Raw genomic sequence first — 13,229 nt, 5'->3', positions numbered from 1 at the left:
CCACACTTCTGACAACCACCAATTTGTTCTCTATCTATGAGCTTGGTTTTTGTTTTTGTGTTTTTTAGATTCTACATATAAGTGAGGTCATATGGTATTTGTCTTTCTCTGACTTATTTAACTTAGCATAATGCCTTCAAGGTCTATCCATGTTGTTGCCAATGGCAAGCTTTTAGTCTTTTTTTTTGTGGCTGAATAATATTCCATATATCCTTTATTCATCCATGGATGGACATTTAGGTTGTTTCCATATCTCAGCTATTGTAAATAATACTGCAAAGAACATGGTGGGAATGGTGATGGTGGTGCATATACCTTTTCAAGTTAGTGCTTTCACTTTACTTGGCTAAATATCCAGAAGTGGAATTGCTGGATGGGAGGGTAGTTCTATTTTTAATTTTTCAAGGACTCTCCATACTCTTTTCCATAGTGGCTGCATCAATTTGCTTTCCTACCCACAGTGCACAAGGGTTCACTTTTCTCTATATCCTCGCCAACATGTCATTTCTTGTCTTGTCTTTTTCTTTTTTTAAAGATTTTATTTATTTATTTGACAGAGAGAGAGACAGCGAGAGAGGGAACACAAGCAGGGGGAGAGGGAGAAGCAGGCTTCCCGCTGAGCAGGGAGCCGATGCGGGGCTCAATCCCAGGATCCTGGGATCATGACCTGAGCCGAAGGCAGACGCTTAACCACTGAGCCACCCAGGCGCCCCTCTTGTCTTTTCAATAAGAGCTATTCTAACAGGTGTCGGGTGATATAGCTCATTGCGGTTTTGATTTGCATTTGAAAATGCCACAGGTTTCCCACAGATTCGACCATGCTATATACCCTCGGGATGGATACTCCACGTTTAACGTGGTTCTATTCTGGCTCTTTCCACATCCTCCAAGTCTCCTGAATATTCCTTTTATCTCTCAGGAACTTTAAATCGACCCAAATTTATTCAGAACAGCAGTTGCGAGTCGGGGAGGAAGTGTTAAACATCCCCCCACCTCCGCCCCCTCATCCATCGCACACGTTGGCCAAAAGCGAAAGAATCTCAGGTTTTAGTTTTCCCACCTCTACAACGGAGAAGAGAGCTAGGGTCCGACCTTAACGCGTTGCTGGTAAGCACCTGGGGCTGGAAAACCTTGGAAGATTACCGAGTCCCACCCCGTTGGTTCTTACAGCGCCTGCGCAGAAGCCGCGGGCCGCCTTGCACTGTTGGAACCCGCCTTGGCCCCTTCGCGCCCTCGGAGATTCGGTGCTCGACAGGCGTCTGTCAGCCTGTCTTCCGGTTTCAGTGCCGCGCAGGCGCGCCTGCCGAGCGTCGAGCAGCCGATGGAGATGGCGGCTGCTGCTGAGTGAGGGACTGCAAAGGCCCAGAGCCCGGGCGGGAGGACCCGACGGGCTTGCGTGCCAGTGGGAACGCGGCCGGGTACAGAGGGCCGGGCAGGGCCTGAGGGGTGGGAGCACGGCTCCCCTGAGGAACAGAGACGGGCGGGCCGTGCGGGTGTGGGATGTGTGTGGTTGTGGTGGGTGTGACGTGCGTGGTGGGAGATGTGGCTTTCGGGCCGCGAGTTTCGCCTGTGTGTGCTTGCGACGATTGGGCTCTGTTTGGTTGTGTGGTTAGGCGGGGCGTGCATAGTTGTGTTTGGTTATGCGGCTGAGGGTGGGTGGGCGGTTGTCTCCCGAGTGCTTGTGTTTGGTTCCTTGGTTGTGTGAGCTTGAGGCGTTTGGGTCCCAGTTTGTGTGGAGTTCTTTGTAGTGTTTGGTGTGGCGTCTGTGCGATGTGTGAAGTTGTCATGCCTGCTCTGTAGGCTCGGGTCTTTCATGTTGTGTGTGGTTATGCGACGTATACATAATCGTGTTGAATTATGTGGCGGGTGTTGTGTGCGGTCGAGGCGGTGATGAGTGCGACTGTGGGCTGTGTAGTGTATGCGGCATGTAGCCGGGTAGCATTCATGCTGGGTGTGTAATTTCAGGATATGTAGGTTTTATGTTTATTTTTAACGTGGTGTAGGGTGTGAGGGGCTTGCATATGTTATGGTTGTGGGGTCTGGCTTGGTGGTTTGTAGTACATTTCTTTGGTTTGTGTTGTGTTCGGTGATGTGATTTTAGAGTTCGTTCACGCATTCATTCATTCTTGAGGCTTTATTGCGTTTCTTCATGGGGATAAGGTGGTGGGAAAAACGCACATGGGCTCTGCCCTTACAGAACTTAGAGTCTTATGTACTTAGTTATTTTATGTATTTGTGATTATAAATTGATATAAGTGCCCTGAAGGAAGTGCAGGAGCTGTTCCATGGTAGAATGCCTCAATAAGGGGCATTTCCTTGAGGAAGTGAGGTTGGGTTGAGATGTGAAGGGCGTGCGTGTATGTGTGTGTGTGTGTGTGTAGTGTGTGTGTTTGATTTGTGGTTGTTAGGGTGAATGCATGGGAAGGAAGGGAGCTTTCAGAGTCAGGGCATCTGATGAACCACTAGCTGGGGTGGGAACTGGAGCTACTATTTCAGTGACTGGAAAAGGGACTGAGATCTGTGTGTATATAGTCATGGGGTTTCTTAGAGGAAAAAAAACAGGGTCCCGGTGTTTCATTTGTTTATTTTCTGGGTCACAGCTACCCTTCAGTTTTGAGGACCAGGCATTCCCTCCTCACAGGCCCTCTCATCAGCTCCATCCAAAGCTGAGGGTCATGTATTTCCTCTTACTCTTTCCTGTAGTTTGTGACCTCAGGATTTTGCGGAGAAATTTCTCCACTTTTGTGGAATGGTTTTGTCTGGATTCTCCCTGACTGGGAGTTTTTCTGAGGTGACATTGGAAGTGACTTTGCCATGGCCCAATAAAAGTGAAAATGTAACTTAATTAAGCCCTGAATTGTTTAAGCACCAAATCCTTTTGTTTTTGAAGCAGTGAGAACATTAGGCTTGCTGTTCAACTGTCATTTATTGGCTTATAAAATCTAGTAAACTCATTGTAGAGAAAATACTCTACAAATATAAAGCAAAAAGTAGATTTTTCTTTTTACCACTGGGTTTCTAATGCTCCTCCTTAGACTAAGGTTGGGATTTTTGTTTGGTTGGTGTTGGTTTTACTTTTGTTTTTTTTTTTTTTAGGGCAGACACTATTTCTTTTTCTATTTGCATTTTTGACATATGTGTAAGAGCTCAGTATATGTGGTTGGCTAAATGACCAGGGTGAAGAGTCAAAAATTTCTGTATGTTGGTAAGTACTTCAGACATTTCCCCAGCGGCTAAAATGGCATACAAATTATGAAGTTGGACCAGTTGGAGTGAATGTTAGAGAACTGCCTTGGTATTGTTTGCTTTTGAAGTTGAATTTTCTTATCTTCAGGAATCTGTGCTCCCTACTTCATTGAGTTGCCATTGTCCAGTGATGTTCTCAAATCTTTAAAGGTTTTGTGTTTTGGTGTAAGGATTTGAGAAAGCAGTTTTGTGTTTTCAAACTTGTACTGAACACACATTAAGAAATCTTGTTGAACTGTGAAAAGAACAAAGAAAACTCTCAATTGCTGCTAATTAGCCTGAATGGGCTTTTTTTTTCTTCTCCCTCTCCTCCCCCCTCTTTCCTGTTTCAGAGCTTCTCCTACTCCAAAGAGGAAACCTCATCCAGGGCCATGATACCACTTCTCCATCATCTGTGTGCTGCTTGGTTAAGCTAATGCTGTGAGAGCCCTGGTCCCTTGTGGAGGAATCAAGCTGACTGTTGGCATGAGGCCCCTGTCTTGCAGGGGTTGAAAGGGACACTGCTATGGCTTCTCTGGATGACCCTGGGGAAGTGAGGGAGGGCTTCCTTTGCCCTTTGTGCCTGAAGAACCTGCAGTCTTTCTATCAGCTTCAGTCACATTATGAGGAAGAGCACTCTGGGGAAGACCGTGATGTCAAAGGGCAAATTAAAAGTAAGAGGCAAGAATTTTTTGCCTACCCTATTCTGTCAGTGGGAGCGTTAACTCATGGGATGGTTTCATTAACTTCTATGATGCCACCAGAACATCGGTGATAAACAATAGAAAATTAATAATAATAGCAGTGAACATATATGAACATGTATCTTATGCTTACCATGTGCCAGGCATTGTTCAAAGTCTTCCCATGATTGAACTTCATTTAATTCTCACAATAACTATTGGACTGTGAGACCCACTTTACTAATGAGGGTACTAGTCACAGAGAAATTAGATAAGTTGCCTGAAATCACATAGTGAGGCAGGGCCTGGCTTTGAACTTAGTAAATATAAGTCTTATGCTTTGCTGTCTCTTGCTACACTGAATTATCTAATTGCCAGCCTGTAAGAATTTGGAGTGGAACTCCTTTCCTTTTTCTCTGAAAGTGGAGGCACATTGTACACCCATTTCCCTGTCACAAATTCAAGCCTTCTGCCATTCTTCCTTCTTCACTTATCCCTTGTCCTCTACAGGCCAGAAAAAGGAAGGTCATAGTTGAAAAGCAAGGAGAAACAACCCAAAAAGTTAAACATGGTTTTTGAGCTTCCCAGGCCTCAGGTCATAGAGAGTTGCAGAAAGATTTTTTCAAAGCAATTTTAACTATACATAGTGTTCATTTCCGGTCCTCCTAAATATGATGCCACTACTCTGGAACTCACTTTCACCTGCTTCTCCCAACTGGCAGCATTTCTGAAGGCAGTGAGATTAAAAAGGTCTGGATGTGTATTCACAATTCTGTGTTGGATGAGAGAGAAGGGGAGGATCGTGTATTTCTAAGTGGAATTTGGCCTCCACACATGTGAGTCACATGCCCCCTGTAATCATATAGTCCCACTCCATGTCTCACTTTTCAGTTCAGAAAAAATTGTTGAAATCATTAACATTTATAACCTCTGTCCAGAAACATGACAAAGTCAAATATTTTCAAAATCCTGAGGGCTGTGATAAATGAGGCTGGAGGAGAGCTGTAACTATTAGAAAGCCTCCCCAAAAATGTACATTTTATAGTTTTCAGAGTTCTCGCATAAATATTATTTCTTTTGATTCTCATAGCAACTCTGCAAGAAAGTGGTTGGTTTCATTCTGCAGAGAAAAAGTGAAGCTCAGAGATGTTGAGTGACTTATCCAAGGTCGCATAGGAATTGACAGAACTAGGCCTTGACCCCAGGTCTTCTGTCACCTCTGAGTCTAGTGCTGCTCTTTCCACTTGGTATCACTGATGATACCAGACCCTGTGTTGCAATCACAGTTTGTCCTGCAGCTAGAATGCAAACAAACTGATCGTCTAGGTTTTCTTGGACAGTTGAAGGGCCGCCGTGATTTTTAATGAGCGTCTAGCCTGAGTGTCAGCTGAACTGAGTCATATACTGTGATGTCACTAAGACTTTGATGCTAGTGGCTACAGAGGTTAGACAATGTCTTCAGCTTCCTGTGGTGACCTATTTATTAGAGGAAAAATGTTTAAGGTTACTTAGGGAATAATAGATGTGGGAATCCACTTAAAGAATAATAGAATAGAAATTTTACGAGTTGTGAAAAACACTTGAAAGAATTCTCTTGTGTTTTTCTAGAAAGAACTAAGAAATTGAGAACGAAGAAAGAACTAAGAAATTGAGTTAAGCATTCCTTTAGTCTCATGATCATTTGTTTAGTCAGGAAGGAAGTCTTGCTTTTGTGGGAGTTTTCTGTGATTTAGAATCAGGAAAGTTTTAAAGATTGACATCAAAGATTTTTGAAAAGTCCTTCAAAAAGCAGGTCATGTCTTTATTTGGTCTTTTGGTTCTTAGAAATTTTATGACATTGCTGGTTTTGTCAAGTGAAATGTTAAAACCAAAAGAACAAACCTTGGTATCAGGTTTTGGAGGTAGTTTAAGAAAGAAAATATAAATTTGTCATTAGTAGAAGTTGATCAGTGAGTTTGGGCCCCAGCCCTGGTTCAGCTTCAGTTTAGCACTTGTACAGTAAGTGTAAGAAAAGGTGGTTGAAACTTAATCGTGGCTTTTGCTTTGTGTTTTTGTTGTTATTACTTTTTTTTTCTGCTTTGTGGTTTTAAAAACATATGGGATTGTTCTTAATTGACCCCCTCTTGAAGTGCTACACCTGGGAAGGTTGCCAGAGTGTTCTTCTGTCCTCCTAAAGTGGTTAAATGGCATGGACTGCCTGTTTAACCCGACACAGTTTAGTCTTGTTTGCAAAAATGAATTAGTGAATGCCAACTCCAGTTCCTGTTTGCTAACCCTTTGTTTACATCAGGCAGTTTTCTCTCCCATGTTGTTAAGAGAGATTACTTGAATGCATTTTAGACGGTGTCCTTTAGTTCTGGTGGACCTTATTTTTTCCAGTGGGAGAAAGCCATCTCAGAGTAGCCACTAGCTTGACTGTCTAACTGAGACATATCTATGAGTATAACAGTTCCCCCTCTGCCTGCCAGCCCCTCCATATCTGCATTTCCCTAGGTTTTTGTAAAGCTATGGTAGTGTTTTTAATGTTATTCAGGTGACAGAGCACTTAAAAATTGCGGGAACTCCATGAAGTATTGATCTATTAAATCTAGAAGAATTGTATTTTGTATTAAATCTGATATTTTTGGGGCACCTGGGTGGCTCAGTCGTTAAGCGCCTGCCTTCAGCTCAGGTGATGATCTCAGGGTCCTGGAATTGAGTCCTGCATCGGGCTCCCTGCTCAGTGGGGAGTCTGCTTCTCCCTTTCCCTCTGTTGCTCCCCCTGCTTGTGCTCACTCTCTGTCAAATAAATAAATAAAATCTTTAAAAAAATAAATAAAAAGAAATCTCATATTTTCTACTAGATTCTAGGGGCAGAAAGGGATAATTACCCAAAATTTAAGAACCTTGATGAGAGCAACATAGGATCAAGAATTTTTTCCCACACAAGTTGACTGCTGTCCCTTTTTAACAAACAGCAGGTCCTCTCTCCTCAGTACAGGGAACAAAACCCTGTTCTGCAGACGCTTAGTTTTTGAATCATGCTGGCTTGGAAGAACTGGGGTTCTCAGTTTCAAACAGATGAGGTATCCACTTGTAGCCCTGTTGCCCTATAAGCTCTGTGATCTGGGGTGCGGCAAGTTTCCCCCCTCTTTTTATGTCATGTCCTCATTTATAAGTATGGATACCACCTGCTTCATAATATTGTGAGCATTCATTGTACTGATTTTTTTTAAAGCACTTTGTTTTGTGCCTGGTACATGCAAAGAATCAATCCAGGAAGCATTCATTTTCTCTTCTTACCAAGTCTGGTTCCCTTTGTGTTATGTTGTAGGTGTTATACCTGTTTCTTGAAGCTTTTTGTCAATATCCTCACACATGCATTTAGTAAGTGAGTAGGGGAAGAAGAACTCTATGTACAGCTAAGCATTATGGGGAACACTAGCCCAGGGATGTTGGTTTCGTTGAATCCCATCCTGGAAGTAAACAAAAAGGGTTTGCTCATGAGTCCATAGAGTACATAAATTAATACTATAGAATTTAATTTTTTTTAAAGGTTTTATTTATTTATTTGACAGAGAGAGACACAGTGAGAGAGGGAACACAAGCAGGGGGAGCGGGAGAGGGAGAAGCAGGCCTCCTGCTGAGCAGGGAGCCCGATGCGGGGCTTGATCCCAGGACCCTGGGATCATGACCTGAGCAGAAGGCAGACGCTTAACGACTGAGCCACCCAGGCGCCCCTGTAGAATTTAATTTTTAAAAAACTTTATTTTAATTAAGATATAGTTTACACATAAGTTTTTATGTGTACAATTTAGTGAGTTTTGAAAAATGTATATACCCATGTAACCACCTCCCCAGTTAAGGTCTAGAAAAATACATTTCCATTGCCTTGGCCCCCTCATTGAATTTGATTTTATACTTTAATTGGGTTCTTAAATTTGGCAATGAATAGTAATTTAGCTGTATATTGGCTATTATAAACCAACTTACTGCTAATATGAGTGAATGAATGCTCTGTGGTATTTGTAATACAGTGGTTGTGGACTCATTATTACAATTTATTTGGGATCCAAAATTTTTTAAATAAAGCATAGTCATTTTATCAGCTCTTGTGTTTTGAGATTTCCTTTGACTTTTTACTAGATGTTTATGGATCGATTTATGGTATTTGTTTCATTTTTTAAGGTCTTGTCCAGAAGGCTAAGAAAGCCAAGAACAGGCTGTTGAAACGAGAAGATGACCGAGCAGAATCAGGGACACAAGGATATGAGTCTTTCAGTTATGGAGGGGTCGACCCTTACATGTGGGAACCCCAGGAACTAGGTAAGAAGTTCTGTTCATTCATTCAGCAAATGTTTGAACATCTATATGTACGTGGTGATGTTTTAAGAGTTAGCTGAGAAAAAAAAGCGGGGGTGGGGCACCTGGATGGCTTAGTCAGTTAAGTGTCCAACTCTTGGTTTCGGCTCAAGTCATGATCTCATACAGGCTCTGTGTCCAGGCTCTGTGCTCAGCGGGAGTTTGCTTGAAGATCCTCTCCCTCTGGCCCTCCCCCTAATCGCATGCTCAATCTGTCTCTCTAAAATAAATAAATAAACCTTTAAAAAGGAAAAAGTCAGCTGAGGAGACATCAGTAAACCAGAACGGTCTAAGCTTCTTATGGACCTTATGTCCCAGAGTGGAGCAAAAATGGATCAGAATGAACTGAGCATCTGCTTTGTGTTAGGCACTGCATTAAATGCTTCACACGTGTACTCATGTAATCCTCACTGCACTGGACGGGGGCCTGCCCAGAGTCAAACAGCTAAGGAAGTAGAGAACTGAGGTAGGAATCCAGGTGTTTGACATCAGCCCAGGCAGAGACTCCATTGACTGGGCTGTCTTCTCATGGAGGATGTTACCTCCCTAGCAAGAGGCACTCATTGACTTATTTGTGCAACTGAATTTTCTGAAACACATAATTATGGTACCATCTACTGACTTTCAAAATAATCATCTTGGGGCGCCTGGGTGGCTCAGTCGGTTAAGCATCTGCCCTCGGCTCAGGTCATGATCTCAGGGTCCTGGGATCGAGTCCCACGTTGGGCTCTCGGCTCAGCAGGGAGTCTGCTTCTCCCTCTCGCTCTCCCTCTGTGCTTCACCTCTCTCTCTCTCTCTCAAATAAATCAATAAAATCTTTTTTTAAAAAAAAACATCTTTGTGAGGTGATGAAAATGTTCTAAGATTTATTTTGGTGATGGTTGTACAACTCTGAATATGCTAAAAACCATGGAATTTGTATGCTTTAAATGGTGGATTGTATGTCTGTGAATAACATCTCAACAGAGCTGTTACCAAAAATGCCACATGATGTTGAACTAGCTAATTTTACATGTCCTTTAACTGTTGTATGATAACAAAACTTAATATATTTTCTGTCCATACAATGGATAAATAATGATTTCCTCCTAAGGCTTTATTATACTTTCATATTCATTATCTTTTGCATCTTTCACAAAAGCTTCATGAGGTGGAATAGGTCGTGATGGCTCATTCCCATTTACAGATGAGGAAACAGGCTCTAAGGAGGGAATTGATATTTACCCAGAGTCATCTACCATATTCTTCTTATAGGGCCACAATGGAATGTGTCTTTTTGAATGAGGAGAATCTTAGAACTGCACTGTCTGATAGGATAGCCACTAACTATATGTGGCTATTTAAATTTAAATAAGTTAAAATTAAATAAAAGTAATTTCCTCAATGATACACTAGCCATATTTCAAGTGCTCAGTCTACACCCGTGGCTAGTGGCTACCATATTGGAGAGTGGAAACATTTTCATCATGGTAGGAGAAAATGGCTTTAAAAATAACACTATAGGAATGCCTGGGTGGCTCAGTTGGTTAAGCGTCTGCCTTCAGCTCAGGTCATGATCCCAGGGCCCTGGGATGGAGTCCTGCATCAGGCTCCTTGCTCAGCGGGGAGCCTCTTCTCCCTCTGCCTGCTGCTTCCCCTGCTGTGCTCTCTCTGTCTGACAAATAAATAAATAAAATATTAAAAAAAAAATAACACTGTATATGGGGTGCCTGGGTGGCTTAGTCGGTTAAGCATCTGCCTTTGATTCAGGTCATGATTGGCTCAGGTCATGATCTTGGGGTCGTGCGATCAAGCCCTGCATCAGGCTCTCTGCTCAGCAAGGAGTCTGCTTCTCCCTCTTCTTTTCCCTCTGTGTGCTCTCTCTCTAATCAGTCAATCAATCTTTAAAAAATAAATAAAAAATAAAAATAACATAATGTAACATTGTTAATTACACTTTAGTAAAAAAATAAAATAAAATAAAATTTAAGAAATTTTCAAATCAGGGGCTCCTGGCTAGTTCAGTGGAAAGAGTGTGCGACTCGTGATCTCAGGATTGTGAGTTTGAGCCCTGTGTTGGGTATAGAGATTACTTAAAATTAAAAAAATTAAAATTTTCAAATCAATATGTTGTACACCTGAAACTAATAAAACGTGATAGTATACATACAGTAATGAGTTACATATGAAAGTCAATTTGAAACATGAAGGAGAAATTTCAGGCATGTGAATTCTTATTAGCTTTTTGATAGCCTGTTTCATGATTGCCAGTGTTAAATTATCAGAGCAATTTTCTGATTAACTTGCCGGTTTCAACAACTGGAGGAAGTCACAGTTGTGGAAGGTCAAGTGAATGGCAAATTTTAAAAGTTAAGATCTGTGGTCACGCCCGGGTGCCTGGGTGGCTCAGTCGGTTAAGTGTCTGCCTTTGGTTCAGGTCATGATCCCGGCATCCTGGGATCGAGCCCCATGTTGGGCTCTCTGCTCAGCAGGGAGTCTGCTTCTCCCTCTGCCTGCCGCTCTGTTTGTGCTCTCGCACTTGCTCTTTCTCTCCCTCTCTCTGTCAAATAAATAAATAGATAAATAAAATCTTAAAAAAAGAGATCTATGGTCACGCCTAAGAATTTGAAACTAAAATTTAATTAGATGTTAGAGAGTATCGTTAGGGGAGAAAAGAGCAAGGATGGTGCAGGGTATAGTATGTGAGAAGCTCCAGGTGGGGCACAACTTATAAGTGAATAGGCCATGGTTGGGAAGAGGAAGTGGACTGTGTGCTGGGGGTGAGGGCAGCTGGGGTGCGTTGGTGCTTTGGAAGAGGGGATATTTCAGATATGCTGAAACAACAAGCTACCATTTGGTTCCATTTGTGTGAGAAGGTTTGTCCTTGGATCTTTGCTGCTGGACTGATCAAGGAATCAGTTTAACTAGCTCTTCCAGTGACATCCGTTAGCATTAACATTTTGGGGGCTTTTTGAGAAGGACTGTTCTTATTCTGATGAAAAACGATAGTGTACCAACTTGGGAAAGCACAGGAAAGTATGAGAGATTTTTAAAAATCTCCCATGTTACTGTCCTTTTTAACAAAAATTCATGTGCCAGACAGTGTTCTAAGGAGTTCATAAATTTTAACTTTTTAATGCTCCTAACAACCTTGTAGAGTAGGTACTACTGTTATCCCCATTTTGTAGAGGAGTACTCCCAAGTTACACAGACACTAAGGAGCTTGTTCAAGGTCACACAGTGTGCGGCAGAATTGAGGTTTGAGCACAGGCAGGCTCCAGTCCAGGCTCTCCTCCACCATACTCTGAGGTCTCGTATTGCTCTTTATGGCCTCCACGGTAACTGTGGTTAACATTTTAGCAAATTTGTTTCCATTTGCTTGTCTTAGAATTTTTAGCAAGACTCTAAACTCGCTGAATTTCTACTTGTGTTTAAAACTCATTGAAGGGGCGCCTGGGTGGCTCAGTTGGTTGGGTGTCTCTCTTCGGATCGAGTCATGATTTTGGGGGTCCTGGGATCAAGCCCCATGTCGGGCTTCCTGCTTGGTGGGGAGCCTGCTTCTTCCTCTCTCCCCACTTGTGCTCTCTCTCACTATCTCTGTCTCTCTCTCTCTCAAATAAATGAAATCTTAAAAAAAATAAAAATAAATAAAATTCATTGAGGATGGGGCACCTGGGTGGCTCAGTCGGTTAAGCGTCCAACTCTTGTTTTCGGCTCAGGTGATGATCTCAGGGTCCTGGGATCGAGCCCTGTGTTGGGCTCGTGCTCAGCGCAGAGTCTGCTTGGGATTCTGTCTCCCTCTCCTTCTGTTCCTCCCCCACACTCGCGCTCTGTCTCTTTCTCAAACAAATAAATAAATACAATCTTTTTTTTTTTTTTTTAAGATTTTACTTATTCATTTGACAGAGAGAGAGATAGCAAGAGCAGGAACATAAGCGGGGGGAGTGGGAGAGGGAGAAGCAGGCTTCCCGCTGAGCAGGGAGCCTGATGCGGGGCTCGATCCCAGGACCCTGGGATCATGACCTGAGCCGAAGGCAGACGCTTAACGACTGAGCCACCCAGGCGCCCCAATAAATACAATCTTAAAACAATACAAGGTCATCTGTAAAAAAAAATAAATAAAATTCATTGAAGATAAGCAACGAGGGAGAGGGGCTCTCTCAGAGAAACAACATGTCATTCATCTCCCCATTTCCTGTCCTAGGCGCTGTGAGAAGCCATCTTTCTGACTTCAAAAAACACCGAGCTGCCAGAATTGACCACTATGTTGTTGAAGTCAATAAATTAATAATCAGGTTAGAGAAGGTAAATTTTGTTGTTTTAAAACATTTTCTTTTCTGCAAGTATAAATTTTCTGGGAGAGAAAAAATTAGATTTCTGCAGTGTGTATTAGGTATGTTGTATGTATTGGATGCTGGCAGAGAAACGCCCCACCTCGAGCTCACCTAAGAGGCGCAGAGGACATGGTAGATAGTTCTAGCCTGGGCTGGTTTTACTGTAGGAGATGGCCCAGGTTGACAGACATGCCTCATATCCAGCTTTCCTTTTCCTTCCTCTGAAGCCCACTTGGCTGCTGGAAAACCTTTCTACCTTCAAATTATTTCCTCTTTTGGGTTTCCGAAGTACAGTCATGCAGTGGGACATAGTGTGTGATACTTGATAACAAACAGAAGCTTGGGACAAGGTCTGTGAGGAGTACTCATCCAGGGCCAGCATTCAGTGTGGGAATATCTGGACTGGGCCTTCTTGTCCTGTGGTACCAGAGTGTGTCTTCACACCCACAATCATTCTGTTCTACTTTGACCCTAGAAATGCTTGTTGTGTATAACCTGGATTTTATGGTGGGCATGGTAGCAACTGCAGGTATAGTTCTTGATGTGTACTTTGTAGGGCAGAAATATGTGCCCGGTTTCATTGTCTAGGAGGACCATGGAGAATCAGGAATTCCCCATTGCTTTCAGTAGCCACACCCACCACATCTGGGCTACCTCTGGTTATTGC

At 42.7% G+C, this 13,229-nt stretch overlaps 1 protein-coding gene across 2 annotated transcripts in view; it reads left to right on the top strand.

Annotated features, from left to right (window-relative positions):
- The first annotated feature begins 1,236 nt into the window (after positions 1–1,236).
- The window catches only part of RBSN (rabenosyn, RAB effector), a 28,502-nt gene continuing 16,509 nt past the window's right edge, over positions 1,237–13,229 (top strand). The window contains exons 1-4 of one of the 2 annotated variants that reach the window (XM_036073633.2): positions 1,249–1,418; positions 3,579–3,899; positions 8,076–8,213; positions 12,433–12,533. In XM_036073633.2, the coding sequence (XP_035929526.1) occupies positions 3,752–3,899; positions 8,076–8,213; positions 12,433–12,533 (387 nt within the window). In that variant the 5' untranslated portion in view covers positions 1,249–1,418; positions 3,579–3,751. Of the gene's footprint in view, positions 1,419–3,578; positions 3,900–8,075; positions 8,214–12,432; positions 12,534–13,229 lie in introns of both variants that reach the window. The other variant, XM_078074766.1, reaches the window with a different exon arrangement.

The sequence above is a fragment of the Halichoerus grypus genome, chromosome 1 (genome assembly GCF_964656455.1).
Source record: "Halichoerus grypus chromosome 1, mHalGry1.hap1.1, whole genome shotgun sequence".
NCBI lineage: Eukaryota > Metazoa > Chordata > Mammalia > Carnivora > Phocidae > Halichoerus > Halichoerus grypus.
This window is presented reverse-complemented; position numbering and strand designations above follow the sequence as displayed.